General features: G+C 40.6%; 1 protein-coding gene across 1 annotated transcript in view; it reads left to right on the top strand.

Annotated features, from left to right (window-relative positions):
• Positions 1–19,120, top strand: part of LOC143261601 (uncharacterized) — a 49,747-nt gene extending 30,627 nt beyond the window's left edge. Inside the window, exon 2 of the mRNA XM_076527933.1 lies at positions 18,323–19,120. Within this exon, the coding sequence (XP_076384048.1) occupies positions 18,323–19,120 (798 nt within the window). The remainder of the gene's footprint in view (positions 1–18,322) is intronic.
• Positions 19,121–19,640: the final 520 nt, after the last annotated feature.

The raw sequence follows: 19,640 nt of genomic DNA, 5'->3' as shown, positions 1-19,640 counted from the left end.
GTATGGAGAAAATGTCGAAAGTTTGGTTTTTATTTTTTATAACATTGTTTCACCCCCACAAAAAATCTGGCAGAGATTGCTGACAACATCAGAGATTGCTGCTTTTGGCAATATCCTCCGATAGAATTAAAATGGCGAAGACAAGATTTGTCATTTCCGAAAAATTTGCAACTTTCCGTTTTGTTTTTACGTTCTCTATTTTTTGTGATCACATTTTACGATCGAAAAATCTGAAAAAATTCTCTAACATGTGGCCTGTTATACAAAATGGATCAAATCTTTTTAAAAATTTTAAAATGCCATCGTTCATCAGTTGGTAAATATGAACAAAACTTTGAATCTGTTTTAAGTAATTATATTTAATTACATATTTTGAGGTTAGCAATCTGTTGTTAAGAAGTTAAAAATTTTTAGGTTAAATCACTGCATACTACATCGACGTATTTTTCGTCTGCTCTCTAATGCGTCTCGGTTTGCACCGAATGACGTGTTTATGATTAATCGATTAACTTAATCATTTTCCACAGTTATTTTACCTTATTATTAATAAAAATATTAATACAACTTCGACAAACGCAAAAGTAGACAGCAAATAAAGGATGGATATAATTATAATGTAATGCGACACTTTTTTATTTCTTATCTTTTCTTATCGGTAATTGTAAGATTTTTCCCACTGTAATTGTGAGGTTTTTGTGATTAAATTAAGATCAAATACAATATAATTTTTGTAAGATTATATCTTATAAAATTACAAATTTTATAAAAAATATAAATATACTTTTCATATTAATACTTACTTGATTATAATTTATGGTAAAAAATTTGTTTGTTCTTATTTTAATCAGAAAAATCTTACAAACACATTTACGCAAATTTTATTTAAAAATAAACAAAAAGAAGGATGTTTCATCTTTGCATTATGTATTTTGTACCTGTTGTCTCATATTCAAGCCCGGATTAGATTACGATCCATGTGACTCGTTCGACTTTGAATTTTTTCGGCATGTCAAGGGGGGCCCCCAACCCCCCTCAGTAGTAAGTGAAAAACTACCTAGAACTACCATGCACTTATGCAAACAAAAATTACGTGTTCTAAGCAAAATGACCTATGCAAACGTAATAAGTGGTACCACTCAAGAAGGTATTGAACGAATTTTCAAGAAACCAATCACATTTCAAGATAGGCGTATACAATCCTGTATGAGTGGAGAGTGTTCACAGTCGCGATAACGTGGGAATGATTGGCCTCTCGAATGTATTTAGAATGTTGATTCAATTACGAATTATTTTAATCACGAGTGTAATTGAAATACAATATAATATATATGTATGTATAATTATTTGTTGTTTGAAAGTTTAAATGAAAGAGAAAACAATTACTTATTAATTATTTGAAATAATAAAATTTGTTTATTAACTACGAATACGATTTCAATTGTTACTTATTAATTATCATTTAATGGTTAAGTATTTATTATTCATGCGGTATACCGTGTCCAATAAATAATAATTACGTCGTAGTTATTAATAATATTTTAATTTATTTATTAAGTACATTGTAATTCGTATTTAATGTAATTGAAATACTTAGTATTTTGTAATTATACTCCTATTGAATTACAAATCACCTTGTATTTTAATTAAATGGCGATCTCAATATCGAATTACATTGTAATTGAATTACTTTGTAATTATAATTCCTTGAGAAATTCAAATGTTCGCCAGATCCTTATCCTTAACCGATAAGGATTTGATGAATTGTCCGCAAAAGACCGCAATTTCTAAAGAGCATTCCATAAATCGCTCAAGTACTTTTCCAACTAAGGAAAATCCACTGTAGGTTGGTTCCTCAACTTTCTCAACTCAACTTCCAAAGCTATACAATTACGCTGTAAAGGTCGTGACGAAGAAAGAGAGTCCCGCACAGCGCTGTGGCGCGTCCACCGCGTGAACGTTATAATTTTGAACATTATAACTTTTTCACCCGCTAGACACGCCACGTCGCTGTGCGGGACTCTCGAACATGCGTCGCTTGTCCTCACTCCTTGCGTAGCCTTTTTCGTGAACAGGTTGGTCGTAACATATAAATTCCTTACAAACAACAAATACATATATAGGAGTGTGGTGACATGAAACAAACGTCTGACTTGCAGAATGTCTTGTCAAGCACTGTCGTTCGAGTATGTTCAAGTAGACGCAAGTGTAACGCGAGGCTACGCCTACTAACAATGCTGCATGCTCGATAATTTCAATCCTCGATTTACATGGATGGATCTCGATAGGAGTCATATAGTATTACATAAAAGTCATTGACGTACCATATCAGCCGCAAGTTTCGAATCGTTATCCCATTAAAAATAGTATGTCATTCCCATTCCTAATTAACCCGCACTTTTTTGTTAATTTTCCTTTCATATGTCAAAATTCAAGTGTTTACCCATTATTTCGTCTATAAACACTAATTCTCCGACTCAGAGAGAGATTTGCTTCGCAAATTCCACTCTCTTTGTTTTATTCACTTCACTGATGTACGATTGCTTCCTCACAATTTTGCTTTTAAATCCTGCCCAATGTAATCTGAATCGTTCTTGTATGCATTTGATTTTTATTTCGTTCCTGGACTTTTGATACAATCTCAGACGCACTTATATCTGGCTTCTTTTTAATAATCCTAAGAATTTCATGTTTTTGTACTGTTAATTTTTTTGGTCTGCCACTCGGTGCAATATTCTTTCTTTTCTATATTTATTTACTAGGGTAAGTGGGTTATTTACTGTGTTTGTTCCGGCCGAATCGCGGACCGCGGGTCAACGCACGTTCGACATTCGATGTACGCCGTCTCGCCGTTTTTGTTGAATAAACGGCGAGGCGGCAAGACAATAACACGATCGACGTGCGTTGGCCCGACCGTCAAACGCTCGCCTCGGCCATTGTAAACACGCGGCGTTTTGCCTTAGGAGGCAATGACCCGGCCTTCGACGCCTGACGATGCTTCTCCTTGAACATCGGCCAGGTGTCTATATATACTGCCGCAAATTTGATAACGGGGGATTTTTGGTAGACAACGTTATCGCTTATAGACCAGTATTATTCAGCGCCCATGCGCACATACGAAGCCGTGCTTCCATTTCATAGTCTCAGTGAAGCCGTGCTTCACTTCGTAACAAATTCGTAGCCGTGCTGCAATTTATACGTCGAACGGAGCCGTGCTCCAAGAATTGTAAACGAGGACTGCGGAGTCCAACAAATAAATCGTTGTCGTCTCCTCACGACTTCCGGCGGTTATTTTGTGCCGTGCGCAACAGTGTTCATTAAAGTGTCGTCCTAAGTTTTCGACAAATTAAATGGTTTTCTTAACCCTTATCGTAATTCTTAAAATATTTAAAATATATGTTGATTAGTGGTGTGCGTGAACTCGAGATTTCCCGAAACCCGATGCTTGGAACGGGATGAGAAGATGTGTATCGGGTCGGGACGAGATCGGGACGACAATATTCAAGATTCCTGAAAACATTCGATTTCCTATGCTACCAATTATTATTATCAACAATTGGAAATATCGTTGCAATCGAGAGAACCAAGCTATTACATACTGTCATACGTAGAGAATTTTAAATCAAACTATACATATCTTACTTTTCTGGTTTGTTAAAAAATATAAAATTTTGCAAAATAAACTGCAACAATGGAAATTAAAAATTTTTAACTAGGACCGTATTAAAAAAAAGACGCGCTCCCAGTATTTTAAGAAGTCCTAAACATTTTCGGAAAACTCGAAAGTTTCAAGATCCCGTCCTGATCCGTACTCGCACACCTCTAACATTGATGTCTATTATATAATATAAATACAAATTTTATGATAACCGAAATGTATAAAAGAACACAAAATAATTAACAAAATCTAATATAAAAATCAGTTTACGATCGAATTACTGCGCTCTTAAAAAATGAAAAGTTAATTACTATGCGCCAGTAACTGAGCCTTTTCTAATTACCATGTGCCAATTTCTGATCACTCATCTAGTTACCGTGTGTCGATTTCTGTGCACTGATCTAATTAGATCTAATTTGATGTAATCAGTTCTAGGTAAATACTAAACTTCGAAAACTTAAAACAAGACGTAAATGTATCTAGGCAGTGGATTATTGATTATTTTTCTGTAATTTTGTCGAGTTTTATAGATATAATAGTTTATTCTTTTGTTTTGGAAAGCATGTTTTTTGTATCTTTTTCGTCTTTATTTGCAACCTGATTCATAGGGCAAAATGTCGTCAAACCATTATTAGAAATTTAAGAAGCTAGTTTCCGCATTTCATAAATCTTAGGATGTTAAACTTTTGATTCGGTTGTGAAAATTACAGGTGAAGGGAACTAGTCAAATTAAATGGTTTTCGTTCTGTGACACTATGTTTCCTGAAGCATTCTGTTATATATCTTGAATATATTAGATCAATTGAGAATAAATATCAGAAATTATCATAAGATCGGCAGTGCCCCAAAGTAGCCATGTTGCAGTAACGAGGACAATCGTTTCCGACTTCAAAATGTCGCGGCCACTTAATATATAAGCGACTTTTTAGTCGACATTTCGAGCTCTACATTTAATTATTATACAATGCACTAAAACACTTGACTGAGCATTCATCGCAGGTAGCTGTTAGGATAGCTGTTAAAGTGATAAGGTACCCTGCGAGTTATTGACCTAAAAATATAAAAATAACTGTCTGTTAAATATGAGTTACCTAGAATCATATGATACAGCAACCATTAACTGCTATTGTAAAAAAATACTTAGTACCTAGAACTGTCGTAATGGGAACGTCAACTTCTGCCAATGAAATTCTTATTCAATGAAGAACGGCTCCATTCCATTCGTAAAGTAATACATTCAAAAATAGCATATCAGTCATCCCTTTCACAATACATACCTGGTTTGTGAGAAATAATATCCACAGCCTGTCTGTAATTTAAATGTCTACAAGCGAAAAATAGTTTATCAAGAAACTTATAAGAAACAGGAATGCCTTGCAGCGACACACGGTCGGCGATCAAATATCCATTCGAACTCTCCGCTTTCAGATGTGAGAAATATCTGATATTTAGGTGAGAAATATCTTCCCTGATGTTTATAAGCCTGGAAATGACTTTATTCTTTTACTATTTTCACGTTTACAGCAAACTTCGCTGATGAAAACGTCGCCAGCCGTGTACCGATACGGAATTATAGTCGTCGATTGTCAACAACTATAAAAACAAGTCGTGAGGATTAGCCTAGCTTCCGATGTAGCTGAGTAGAATCCATTCTTCTTTTAGTTTAATAGCGAGGTTAGGACCTCGTCATCCGGTCTGGTAACGGTCAGATGTAGTTCAGAACAACACTTTTCCGTCAGCCCGGCCGTCTTACGGCGAGGCCATGTCTGTGGACCGTACTGATCTGTTGGTGTGAGTTTTACGATGTACCCGCGGTGACGTTTGTATAAATGGACCTCAAAGGTCGTTACGTTACCTTTCATTTGGCATCCTTACGGGCATTCTTACACTATTGTTTCAGATGCATCGTAATCGGCTGATATTGGCTAACGAGACCGGCGATACCGATGCTGCAACGAAGCATCCCGGAGGATCGAGAGCTTCCGAAATATTGAACCGAAAGAAACAGAACGTCGCGATCATTCTCCAGCATTCCAGGAACGTGTCCAGGAAGAAATAAAAGAAGATCGCGGAGTCACCGCAGATATGTATCAGTTTCGATCGTGAATGTACACATGACCATTGTACCATTTTTATATCTTTACATTTTTACATTTTTATTAAATTATTTCGTCATTAAAGTTATACTTCGAATACGCCCATCCCAATCCTACAAATACTCTGGCGGACAAAATGATAAGGAACCTCAATATTTCTGAGGATGAACACCTATTTGTTCATATACATGGAAAATGAATACACGTCACAATATGGTAGTATTTTTGACGTAATACATGAAGAAATGAAATAAATCGTTCGATTCATTTGTTATTTACGCAAAAAAGTGAAATTTTGTGTGGACGAAATGATAAGGCACTTTAAATATGAAACAAAAATGCTTTGACGTTGTTCCCGTTTTGACCGGTGGTTAAGCTGGAAAATGAGGCCAACTCCGGGATTTTACAGGCTCCTAGGCAGACCACCCGACATAATGCATGATATTCGGGAATTCGATTCATGACGCAGGAAAATTCGTTCGGGTAGAGTGCCAGGCGAGACCACCTGAGACGCATTCGATCAGCCTATCTTTCGGACATCCGATCCCTTTTACCTGCGCTATCATGTACGCCGTTATAATTGTACATGCATTCGATCACGTACGCCACAATGACAAAAGGTATAAAAGAGTAATAAAACAGTCGTTCATTGGTAATCAAGCATAATAAATTTCTTACCTTACTTATTAGCTCTGTATTATTACGCCACGGCTAATATACGTAAATTACTGAATAAAACCGCGCAAGTAACATGCAAATACGAGGCATAATTCGCTGATCACAGCACAATACACGTGTGCCAATAATTAGGCCAGTATCCTCCCCCTCCCCTATATGTACTTCGTTTATGCTAAAGTAGCGACTACCATTTGGGACCAATTGTTTTTTTCCACTTTGTGCCATCCACGTAGACCGAGAATTTTTCTCATCAAGTATATACTTAAAACCATTTATTTGTTGATCGCGTCTGCGATTCTGTAATAAAGACTCGACGTGTTTACATGTATTTAATCGTTTATTTAGGTTCAACCATTCCGTCTAACAGTCTCCCATTCTGGGATAGTTCCAGCCCCGAACAGAAATGAATAACACATGGAAGGGATGAAGCAGGGTTATGTTAGAGGAGGAAACACAAATTTTTTGAAAAGATGATTATTTATTGTATAATGAGGATGACGAAGAATTATGACAGAGGAAGAAAATTGTAACTTTGTTTTTAAAAATTCATTATTTAATTATTTATTTTTATTGGGATTATGGCTTGGATTATTTATTTACTGTACAAAGTTTTACTAAAACTTTTATTATAATTTTTATTTTAAAGAAGATATATGTACGTTATGCACGAACGACTGATCGCCCAATTTCAACTAACAGACCGCGACTGAATATCGTCCGCGTATATACCTTTTTGATGTGATCCTCTCCACCAATTAAAGACGGTCATTTATCGCGTTTTACATTGTATGCTACCGCTAGTGTGCTCTAACGACACCGGCGATAATGGGTGTGTATCGCGGTGTGTATTTATAAGTTACAGTTTATATTACCGCCTGTGCGCGCTTAAGAAACCGGCGCAATGAAATCTGATAATTTCGAACTTCAGTCCCAAGTAAAGTATAAATTAATTTTTGTCCGAGGCTACAGTTACTTTTTCAACAATTTTAGATTACAACTATTACTACTACTACTACTATTGGTTGTCCTTTTAATAAATATATGTACTATTAACTCTGAATACACTTGGTAATGATATAATGAGTAAAAGAAAAGTGATAATAATAGAGTACACCTATATCGGCCATGAATTGAATTTTGATGAAATCGAATCGATTATGAATTGGGTACGAGGTGTGAAATCCAATCGAATAAAAAAATGGATCGTATGCTACGAATTAGTTCGCGGTCAATTAGTATAACAACAATCCACCACCGTCCCTGATAGATCCGCATTTTTTAAAAACTGCTACGCAATACATAGTTCTTTTCTAGCACATGTCTATATATTTTGCATGTTTGTATTTTTTCAGAAGTAAACAAGCTGTAGGAACAAAAATGATGCGCAACGCAGGAGTCGACGAAATGAAGATTATGCAAGAAATGTTCGAAAAATCTCAAACCCATATTCATTGCCAGAAAGCATTTCATCATCGAGGCAGGGATGCAGAAGAAATCACGTGCATGAACCATCATCGCCGAAGGATTCAACATTGTGGACTTACGGTCCGTGGTCGAACAAGCTTAGTGATAGGATATTACTCACGAACGTTTGCGTGTTCCACCGGTTTAAGGAGCTCAGGATTAACAACAACAATGTGCGTCCCGACATTTCACCGGGACATTCGAGCGACTCAAATGAGTTGCGAGCTATGATATCTTGACGCAGTATTGGAACCTAATACTTTAGAAGAGACATTGTGAATTAAACAATATCAAGACCATACGATTCGTGCATTAAGAAATAGATTGGAAACAAGCGAGGAAAAACATTATGAATTAAGGGACGGTTAGTTTATAGGAAAATAGAAAAATTAATAATGATAAATTGTTATTTTACGTACCCGCGTGTTTAGAAAATAATATTATTAGGCTAATGACAATATATATATATATATATATATATATATATATATATATATATATATATATATATATTATATAAATATATATAAATATATATAAATTATTAGGCTCATGACAATTTGGGGCATGTAAGTATTGACAAAGTCATCGATGACATAAGACAAATATACTGGTTTCCGGAAATGCGACAAAAGATTAAACAATATATTAACAATTGTTTGAAATGTATTGAATTTTAGCTAATTAGTGGTAGACAGGAGAGGTTTTTGCATAGTTTACCTAAAGGTGACCTACCATTTCAGACAATTCATGTGGATCATTACGGAGAAGTGTGGAAAAGGTTTTATATATGTTTTGGCAGTAGTGGATGGGTTTATACCAAATTCGTTAGACTGTTTGCTTGTAGATCGACAAGATCTGAAGAAGTGATTCGAAATTTGACACAGTTTGAAATGAAGCATTGTGTCAGATTGTTCGAAAACTAAAACGATACCGCATTGTGAATAAGTTTAAGTTTGTGTGTGTTTGTATGCGTATTTGTTGCATTCCGTAAGACTTATTTTTATTATTTCTTATTTACGTTTTGTGTAATATGAATTGTATATTTTTTAAGATCTAACTCTTGGAAATAAAGTTGTGATTCTTTGGTGACCATGGATGGTCATTCTACAGTTCAGGATTGGCCGATCTGTAGAATGAATCGTGTTAGCTGTGAGATGCGATCGATAAGAAGATTGTTTAATACATTACGATGTTTATTCGAGCCGAGCCTTTGTGAAATAAACAATTTAAAACTTCGACTCAGAATAATAAATTTGCCGATTCATTTCCTACAGTATCATGATACAAATGTCGAGCGATCAGATCTGGGATGAGATCCTGACTACAGGAATCCTTCCCAACTCCCCAATAGTTCAAGAAACCGAGCCAACAACAAAACTATATCAGTCACCTCCTACGAAAATGCCAAACGAGAATACGCCCCAACCAAGGACCAAGCCATAATACTGCATGCTGTAGATGGTATTTCCGTCAGGGACTATGTATTAGCCATAGGAAAGATAATAGGCCCCAGATCTATCAAATACATATCGAGAATTTCAAACGGTAGGGTATGCACGTACCTAGATAACAAAGAAACTATCAGCAACATAACAGCAATATTTAAATCAATTACCATCAGCAACATAAATATTGAAATCCGTCCTATGATTTCGCCGACCCAACGTATCGAGCTGTCAAATGTAGCATCGATCATCCCAAATTCAGTAATTGAAAATGCATTTAGAACCAATAACATCAAACTCTGCTCAAGAATAACCGACCTGAGAGCAGAGATATCTGACCCTGAATTTGTGCAGCTTCAGACGTCAAGTATACGTCGATATCGACGTCCTGAACAAATTTCCAAGCACATTCTTAATTAATTTTGACGATACCCTACACAGAATTTGTGCCTCTACTGACAAACAGATTTGCTTATTATACAAAAGAATATGCGCAATAAATAAACAAAATTTATGTTTCTACTCACTATAAGAAGTGCTTTATTATATGAGAAAACTATTGATTCAATAATACTATCATAAATAATAAAAGTGAGTAATAATTTTTATAATAATATCGTGTCCGAATATTAATGCGAGTCACTGTACTTGAAAGCAGTAATCACAGACCCAGATTTTGCAAACATATTAAGTTTCAGAAGAAGACAAGTCTACAAACTTGTTTATAACAAGTCTCTGAATATTCACCACTTCAGAGAAACAGATCTGCTTCAATCGTAATCAATCAAGCTATAAGCAATGTCCTAACAATACAAACACGAACGAAAACGGTTCCCAAACCGATCCGAATATAAATCCCCTCCCCCCGCATTAACGTATCAATCATCAATGATATATTCATATCGGTCAACGTATTGTCGAATATCAAGAAGGCAGGACAAATACAATGGAAATAGAGACAGAAGAATCCAACACAAACAAAACGGAGAATAAGAGACCGCTATCTATAACATCAGAAGAAAGCCATATCAACCCAATAAAATTAGCGACTTGAATTTCAAGATCTCTGCTCCAATAACATTAAAAAAAGATTAATCAAACGAACAGAACCACCCTTTTGCAACATGTGCAACCAAACTATGTCGACCAACCACGTCCTTTTCGAATGCAGAAAATACGAAATATCAAGACAAAAATACAAGATACTACCCGTCGTAAAATTCCTAAAGGAAACCAACATCTACCAAGAAATAAAAACAAGAAACAGGACAATAAACCGTCGCTAATGACATGAAGGTCGATGCGACGTTAAACCTGAAAAAAAGATTCTTGGTCTTTTCCACAACAGTTTTCTTGTACAAATTCGTTGTATATTACTATCGCTTATTAAAAATGAATATTACGAGCCAGGCTCGCGAACGAGAGTTAGTCGCGATTCTTATAATTGTTGTTACAAAGCAGTTTAGTTATTAAAATTTAAGAAATCTCTACAAAATGCAAAATACAAAAGTGTTAGATAAAAGCAATGATAACGAATCCAGTGATAGTAACGTGTTTGCGCCAATCACAAAGCGTGTAAAGCGTATGATTATAGTTGGGAGTAGTGAAGAGAAAGGTACGACAATCATGGATTTGCCAGAAAGTAAAAAACACACCAATAGTTTGGAAGTATTCTGAACATCATGGAATAAAAGCGTCTATTTTAAATAATTTAAGCGAGAATCCAACAATGTTAGACCTATTTTTTATTACATTTGATAACATGTTTCGGGAAATGCTGACCATGAAAACAAATCGCTTCGCACATCAGACAATTCACGACGAGCGAAAAGACGGCATGTGGACGACACTTGGTATCCTGTTATCTTAGATGAAATAAAGGCCCATTATGCACTGTGAATTTTGATGGGTCAAGTGAAAAAAATCAAATATTTAACTGTATTGAACTAGAAGAGCTGTAGTAGAAACGCCAATATTTAAACAAACGTTGCCTTTTAAGAGATTTCGGCAAATTTCAAGATTTTTACATTTCTCTGATAATGAAACTGCTGATAGTAATCACCGACTTCTAAAGATAAAATCTATCATCAACCTTTGGAATGAAAAATTTAAAGAAATTTACACACCCAATGAATATGTCAGTATAGACGAATCCTTAATGAAATATAAAGAGCGTTTAGCGTACAAACAATTCAATCCATCCAAAAGAGCCTGATTTGCATTAAAAATTTACAAATTGTACGAGGCAAGTACCGGTTTCTGTCACGGATTTAAAATATATACTGGCCAGTACAAAATTGATCGAAATGATAGTGCGTTAGAGAACGTTGTGATAGAGCTGTCAAAATTTATAATAAACAAGGAATATACTTTGTCTCTGGATAACTGGTACTCTTCACCAAATCTGTTTTTAAAAATTACACCAGAAAAAGGCAAACGTAATCGAGACAGTGCGCAAGAACAGGAAAAATATGCCAAACGCCAATCAAAAGCATATTTTGAAGAAAGGAGAATGTATATGAAGATGTTGCAATAATTTGATAGCTGTGAGGTGGAAGGACAAGCGCGACGTGTATATGATATCAATGAAACACGAAACTGCAGAGATGGTCGAGTAATCAAACAAAGAATTACAGAAAGTAATGAAGCCTAAATGTATTCTGGAATATAACAAGGTTATGGGTGCAGTTGATCATCAAGATCAGTTGTTTGCCTGTTTCCGAATCATGAAAAAAGTCATCGAAGGATGCCGAAAACTTTTCTTTTGCATGTCAGATATGGCTCTGTTCAATACCTACATTATGCATAAAGCTATTCACAGTTGAAAAAGGGAGACTTATGTTGATTACGGTATAAATATAGCAGAAGCAATTTTACAAATTGTCGAATTACCGGACTACAAAATGCGTGGAAAATTTAGATCAGTTGAAACACCTCTTCGACTCCAAGTTCATACATAAATATAAAATTCGAAGCGAAACGAAGTGAGAATGCGCGAAAGGTAAAGTAGCTTCTGCCGGAATGTTTTAAGAAGTATCATACCGTGGAGGATTTTTAGAGTTGTACGTATTTTCTTATTAGATATTCATTCAAGGTAAACATTTTTTATGATTGATTTTTTTTTGTTTATAATATGCTATGTAACATCAAAAATGATTTCTGAGGGTGAAAAAATAATGTATGTAAAATTTCAAAGCGACTGGATAACGGTAACCCGTGTCGCATCGGGTTCAAAGATTTGAAATTTCTATTATGTACGTTTTAATTTTAATATAAATGTGTACCACTGTTTTAGAGGCGGTACTAAATATTTTTTATAATGAAAATGTAATCTTACATGTATATAATATTATCGTGACTTAATTTATAATTATACGTTATAATAAAATTAATTGAAATATCTTATAAAATGTCACATACTGGTCAATATACGGCTTTTATTCAGATTGATTTGCTGGCATCTGGATGACGTCACCGATAATCTTCTAATACTTGTAAAATAAATTGTTTATTATATTCACTTTTCATTAATAAGCTATTACATTCCATGATAAACTTCAAGCCTCGTCTTACACTGTCATTAACTAATTTTAAATTCCTTACTATTTCTAAAGCTCTTTTATACGTTTCATCGCTTTTCGGAATGGAAGGATTATTATATAAGAATGCTCATTCCATTCAATCAGACACGAGAAAGCTTGAACATGATTAACTAGACATTATAAGTACGATTATAGGAGAACGATGCACCCCGATACATGTCATACAATTTTTATTAGGCTCTCAGGAGGAAGAAAGAAGAAACCTAAATGAAGAAACGAAAGAACTTCAAGAAGAACCGCAAGATATGATTTTTCACAGTAACGAAATTGTGAACAGAAATTACGTATTCTAATCGAGAGAATAACATTTGAAACTGCACACGCTCCGACGAACTCTCCTCACTCTCTTTCATTTCTCAAGGCCCATACCCAATAATAACAATCACATTCACATTCTCCCTGTTTTTTATTATGTTGACTTATATTTCTAGTCATGTTTGGAATAATAGAAAATGTTACCTTTTATCTTTTGTAATAAACTTGTTCCATTCCGTAGGACCTCCCGTAGAATCCTCATCCGCGGCATAAATTCGCTAACGAGCGAACGCAATCGCGGGTCGAAAAAACTCGACTCGCTTCGCACACACATTTTTGTCCTTCGAGCCGGATCCGCGACACATTCCGGTCCCTCGAGCCGGATAAGTGCGAAACAAACTGGTTTAATTGATTCGGTTAATCTCCCGACCACAAGTCTGGAAATATGTAGTCCTATGCTTTTCTGGCCAGTGCTCAGTCGATACACTTGACTAAACCAATTTCACACCAACCGATGATTTTCGAAAAAGAATTTCATAATTTTGGTATTCTAAATAATGTTGTATACATAATAAATCTCACAGGTGTATTTTAAAAATTGGTGAAAAAAATTTCTTTAATGATATTACAATAATTTAAATCTCTGTAGTTTCGGGAAAATACTCTATATACTATATTGTAGTACCATATAGTGTTTGTTTTAATTAGTTTTATTTATTTTGATCTTATTTTTATTAATAAATATTTAGCGTTATTTATAAAACTTACATTTGTAGGATAGTAATGCATAAATGCTAACTGAAAACGTGATCATTTTTTTATATCATTATACTCGAGGTAGGAAAGTTAATTCTTAATTCTATCAATTCAAATGAATTCTGCAGTATTTATGGAGTATATTTTGATTCCAATAGATCATTTTGGACATATGTTGCACAATGTAGTCATCGAGACGAGCTTTTCTATTTCTTCCATCGAATGTGTCGACCCGATGTCGCGTTCAGTGATGGTTCGTGAAAGAAATTATTCGTAATGAGACTTAATTCTGTTTGTACTATACACAGTATTGTACTATAAGGAAATTATACATATATCTGTTTGAACTGTTCAAACGAACACGGTAACTCCTACTAACGTATAGTTTAAAGCTAACGAGAAGACTTTTGCGACCAACGTGTCCGCACTGTGTATAGTCGCCTTCTCGTCAAGTCGGAATAATGCATATAGCGGCTTGAGTACGAATCATGCATAAATAAAGTGTGGATAGTAAAGTATTACTATATTACTTTCATGCATGCTATAGCGAAGACAACCTGCAAAATTGACATCACTTTTATCAACACTAAATTAAATTGTGGGTTTAAACATGAATGTTGAGTATGTGGCGGCGACAAGCCGGCGCCACGTCTCCGCCATGTGTTTAGTTTTAAGGCGTAAGAATGTTTGGACGAATGGGCCGGGCTGCATGCTGTGCGTTAGCGTCGAGCGAATGTCTAGACGATTGGTTTGAGTGTCGCGTAGAATGAATGCGTCTAGCCAGGACAGAGTGAAAGCGAACCGTGAGAATGAGAAAGAATGATCTGGATGGGATGCATCGGTGAGCGAATGGTTAGTTCAGTAAGAACCCTCATCGGGAACGGTACGCGAGCGTCGCGGGTTTAGTTCCGATTGTAAATAAAGATAGTCTAATTGTAACCGGGTTCAATTCTCTCTTCCCGTCGCCGATCCCACCTCCTCATTGGTGACCCCGACGTGATCTAAAGGAAGCGAACGACACGAATTTTGCAGTCGCATTTCGTTCGTGGTTTCGTGGCAGTGGATCGGGAGTTTTCGGAAGAGAACACGGACATTCGCACGTTTATCCGGTACGATGGCATCCCCGCCCGCATCGACAGTCAGCCGCGTCGCGGTGAAAATACCGGAATTTTCGCCGACCGACCCCGAGCTGTGGTTCGCGATGGTCGAGGCGAGTTTCGAGACGAGCGGCGTTACGACCGAAAAGACGAAGTTCGGGTACGTCCTGGGCGCGCTCAAACCACAATACGCGGCCGAGGTCCGCGAAATCATCTTGAATCCCCCGGCTGAGCCGTTCACTAGGCTCAAGACAGAGCTGATAAGGCGGATCGGGGCGTCGCAGGAGCAGAAGACTCGGCGTCTCCTCGAGCACGAGGAGATGGGCGACCGCAAACCGTCGCAGTTCTTACGCCACCTGCGGACCTTGGGAGGAACAGCCGTGTCGAAGGAGATACTGCGTACCTTGTGGTTGGGCCGGCTCCCCGCGAGCATGCAGGTCATCCTGGCGACGCAGCGAGACGTCGAGCTCGACCGAGTGGCCGACTTGGCCGACACCATCGCTGACACGATGGGCCCACGCACGCGGGTAGCCGAGGCCTCTGCGGGTGCCGTCGCACGGCCGTCGAGGGATATGTGCGAAGTCGAGGAACAACTGTGCTCGAAGATGGCACAGCTCACGGCGACGTTTCGGCAGGAGCTCGCAGCAATTCGTCGCGAGATAAACCCCGGTCCGCGTTTTTCCCAACGGCGACCATCCACCCCGGGCCGAGCGCGATCGCTATCCCGAGAACGACGAACCGCGCTACGAGGCGGGAAGTGTTTTTACCACCACAAGTTCGGCGCGAACGCGTTCCGTTGCGAACACCCATGCAATTGGTCCGCGTCGGGAAACGAGATGGGCAGTCGTTAATGACGGCCAGCGACCACTGCCCACCATCGCGCCGTTTGTTCGTCACCGATCGAGTAACGAGAACGCAGTTTTTAATCGACACCGGTGCCGATCTCTGCGTTTTTCCTCGATCGAAAACTCGCGGGTTCCGCGAACGCGCATCTTACGCTTTATATGCGGCGAACGGGTCGGAAATTGCCACGTACGGGACGGTTACGCTGAGCCTCGACTTCGGGCTCCGTCGCGCTTTCGTATGGCGTTTCGTGGTGGCCGACGTGTCAAAGCCGATTATAGGCGTAGATTTCCTCGCGCATTACGAACTATTGGTGGACGTCGGAAAGTGCAAACTTTTAGACCAGGTGACGTCGATGACGGTGCCGGGACGCTCAGTGCGCGAGTGCGGGCCATCGGCGCCCTCGGTGAAGACAATTTTCGGTGATTCGAAATTCCACGAATTGCTGCAACGTTTCCCGAACATTACGCGACCAGTGGGGACACCCGTGCAAGTGCAACATGAAACGGTGCACTACATCCGCACAACGCCGGGTCCGCCTGTGGCTTGTAGGCCCCGGCGTCTCGCGCCGGATCGTTTGAGGCACGCGCGACAAGAATTCGAGACGATGATGCGTCTCGGCATCGCGCGACCGTCGGAAAGTGCGTGGTCATCGCCTCTCCATATGGTGCCCAAAAAAGAACAGGACGCTTGGCGACCGTGCGGGGATTACCGAGCTTTAAATGCGCGCACGGTGCCGGATAGGTACCCCGTGAAGCACATCGAGGACTTTTCTCACGCGCTTCACGGGAAGACGGTGTTCTCCACAATAGATCTGGCGCGCGCGTATAACCAGATTCCAGTGGCCACAGAGGACATCGCCAAAACCGCGATAACCACCCCTTTCGGACTATTCGAGTTCCCCTGTATGTCGTTCGGATTGCGAAACGCGGCACAAACGTTTCAACGTTTCATCGACGAGGTGCTGCGCGGCTTGGATTTTGTGTACGCGTACATCGACGACATACTGGTGGCATCGTCGACAGAAGAGGAGCACTTGCGCCACTTGGAGGAAGTTTTTTCACGCCTCGACAAGTACGGCGTGACCGTCAACGGGGCGAAATGCATTTTCGGCCAGGCGCAGGTTAAATTCCTGGGGTTCACCGTATCGTCCAAAGGCACCAGCCCGTTGGAATCAAAGGTGGAGGCGATCACCAACTACCCCCAACCGACCACCGCAAAACGGCTGAGGCAGTTCCTGGGTATGCTAAATTTCTATAGGCGTTTCATGCCCAGGGCTGCGCAGGTACAAGCGCCCCTCAATAACCTACTGCACGACGGCATCAAGGGTAACGCCAAGTTGGCGTGGACCGAGGAAGCTACCGCGGCTTTCGCCGAGGCGAAGGACAGTTTGAGGCAGGCGGCGTTATTGTCGCATCCGAGGGACGACGCGCCACTCGCCTTGTTCTGCGACGCGTCCGATTTTGCTGCAGGTGCGGCACTGCAGCAGCGGGTCGGAAAGGATTGGCAGCCGGTGGCTTTCTTCTCCAGGAAGCTCAGCGCCGCCGAGCGGAATTACGGCGCGTACGACCGGGAAATGTTGGCCATTTACTCGGCAATCAAGCATTTCCGACACATGGTGGAGGGGCGAACATTCACCATCTACACGGACCACAAACCGTTGACATTCGCCTTCCAACAAAAGCCCGAGAAATGTTCTCCCAGGCAATTTAGATACCTGGATTTCATCGGGCAGTTCACCACCGACATCCGCCACATCGCCGGGAAGGACAACGTCGTCGCCGACGCGCTATCCAGGTTGGAAGAAGTGGTAGAGTCTTTCAGCTACACCGATTTGGCGGAGTCTCAGCAGCGCGACGCGGAACTTCAGGCGTACATGAGCGGGAGAATAAAAAACAATTTACGTCTAAAACGGATACGCCCGCCCGATTCGAACACTGAAGTGATCTGTGACGTGTCTACCGGGATTGCGCGACCTTTCGTCACGGGACAATTCAGGCGAGCCGCATTCGACTCGATGCACCGCTTGGCGCATCCAGGCGTTAAAGCAACGGTGAGACTCGTGACGGAACGATATGTGTGGCCGTCCGTCAAAGCCGATTGCCGGAGTTGGGCTCGCGGTTGCGTTCCGTGCCAGCGCGCCAAAATAAACAAGCACGTTTTCGCGCCGCCGGGAAGTTTCGACGCGCCGACCGGAAGATTCGAGCACGTGCACATAGACATTGTAGTTCTTCCGGTCTCAGAGGGGTTCAGGTACTGTTTAACCTGCGTCGACCGTTTTACGCGCTGGCCCGAGGCTTTCCCAATTCGGGACCAAGAAGCTTCGACCGTGGCACGCGCCTTTTACGAGGGTTGGATTTCACGGTTCGGAACCCCGTTGCGCGTGACGACCGACCAGGGTCGACAATTCGAGTCCCGCTTGTTTCAGGCATTGTCACAGTTAACAGGCGCAGCCCACTGGCGGACAACGGCCTATCACCCAGCGGCAAACGGAATGGTGGAGAGATTCCACCGCCAATTTAAGGCAGCAATCCGTTGCCAGCAAAACGTCAGCTGGACAAAGGTTCTTCCCACCATCTTGCTGGGCATCCGCGCAGCCTGGAGGGAGGACTTACAATCCACCGCAGCTGAGCTGGTCTACGGCGAGACACTGCGCCTACCAGGGGAATTCCTGGTCCCACAGAGAGCGGAGTCGCTGCCGCTGCCAGGGGATTTTGTCGCGGGATTACGAAAGCATTTCGCGACCCTCGCCCCAACGCCTGGCAGCAATCACTCGACGAAACGAGTTTTCGTTTTCAAGGACCTCGCCACGGCAGAGCATGTGTTCGTGCGGAACGACGCCGTGCGAGGAATCCTCCAGCCGCCATACGACGGCCCATACAGGGTCCTCGAGCGAGGGGACCGGACTTACTCCCTCAGTATCCGGGACAAGGCGGTCACAGTGACCATAGATCGCCTAAAGCCGGCGTACTTGCTGGCTACAGATCCAGCACCGCCGACGATACCAGGGGCAACACAGCCAGCGTTACCTGGAGAGTCCGAGGGGCCACCAACACCATCATCACCACCCACTCCGAGCGAGTTTACGGGGCAGCCGCCCCAACCATCGCCACCATCTCGGGGTCCGGCGGTGCCGCCCCCCATAGTAGTACCACCAGGTGCGGGTTTACGCACCACACGGTCCGGAAGAAGAGTGCGTTTCCCGGACCGATTGCAAGTTTCGTGATCGAGTCAATCACTGGCGGGGGGGTGATGTGGCGGCGACAAGCCGGCGCCACGTCTCCGCCATGTGTTTAGTTTTAAGGCGTAAGAATGTTTGGACGAATGGGCCGGGCTGCATGCTGTGCGTTAGCGTCGAGCGAATGTCTAGACGATTGGTTTGAGTGTCGCGTAGAATGAATGCGTCTAGCCAGGACAGAGTGAAAGCGAACCGTGAGAATGAGAAAGAATGATCTGGATGGGATGCATCGGTGAGCGAATGGTTAGTTCAGTAAGAACCCTCATCGGGAACGGTACGCGAGCGTCGCGGGTTTAGTTCCGATTGTAAATAAAGATAGTCTAATTGTAACCGGGTTCAATTCTCTCTTCCCGTCGCCGATCCCACCTCCTCAAGTATTATCAAAATCTGAATCATAATAACGTTCTATGTGAAATATATAATAGAATGAACCATCTACATCTTACAGTTGTATGTATTTACGTAACCGGAGTATGAAGTTTTGGAAATATGTAGTACTCAGGAAGGC

Source organism: Megalopta genalis, unplaced genomic scaffold (assembly GCF_051020955.1).
Source record: "Megalopta genalis isolate 19385.01 unplaced genomic scaffold, iyMegGena1_principal scaffold0057, whole genome shotgun sequence".
Lineage (NCBI taxonomy): Eukaryota > Metazoa > Arthropoda > Insecta > Hymenoptera > Halictidae > Megalopta > Megalopta genalis.
The sequence above is the reverse complement of the archived record's forward strand: the minus strand, read 5'-3'. Positions and strand labels throughout refer to the sequence as shown.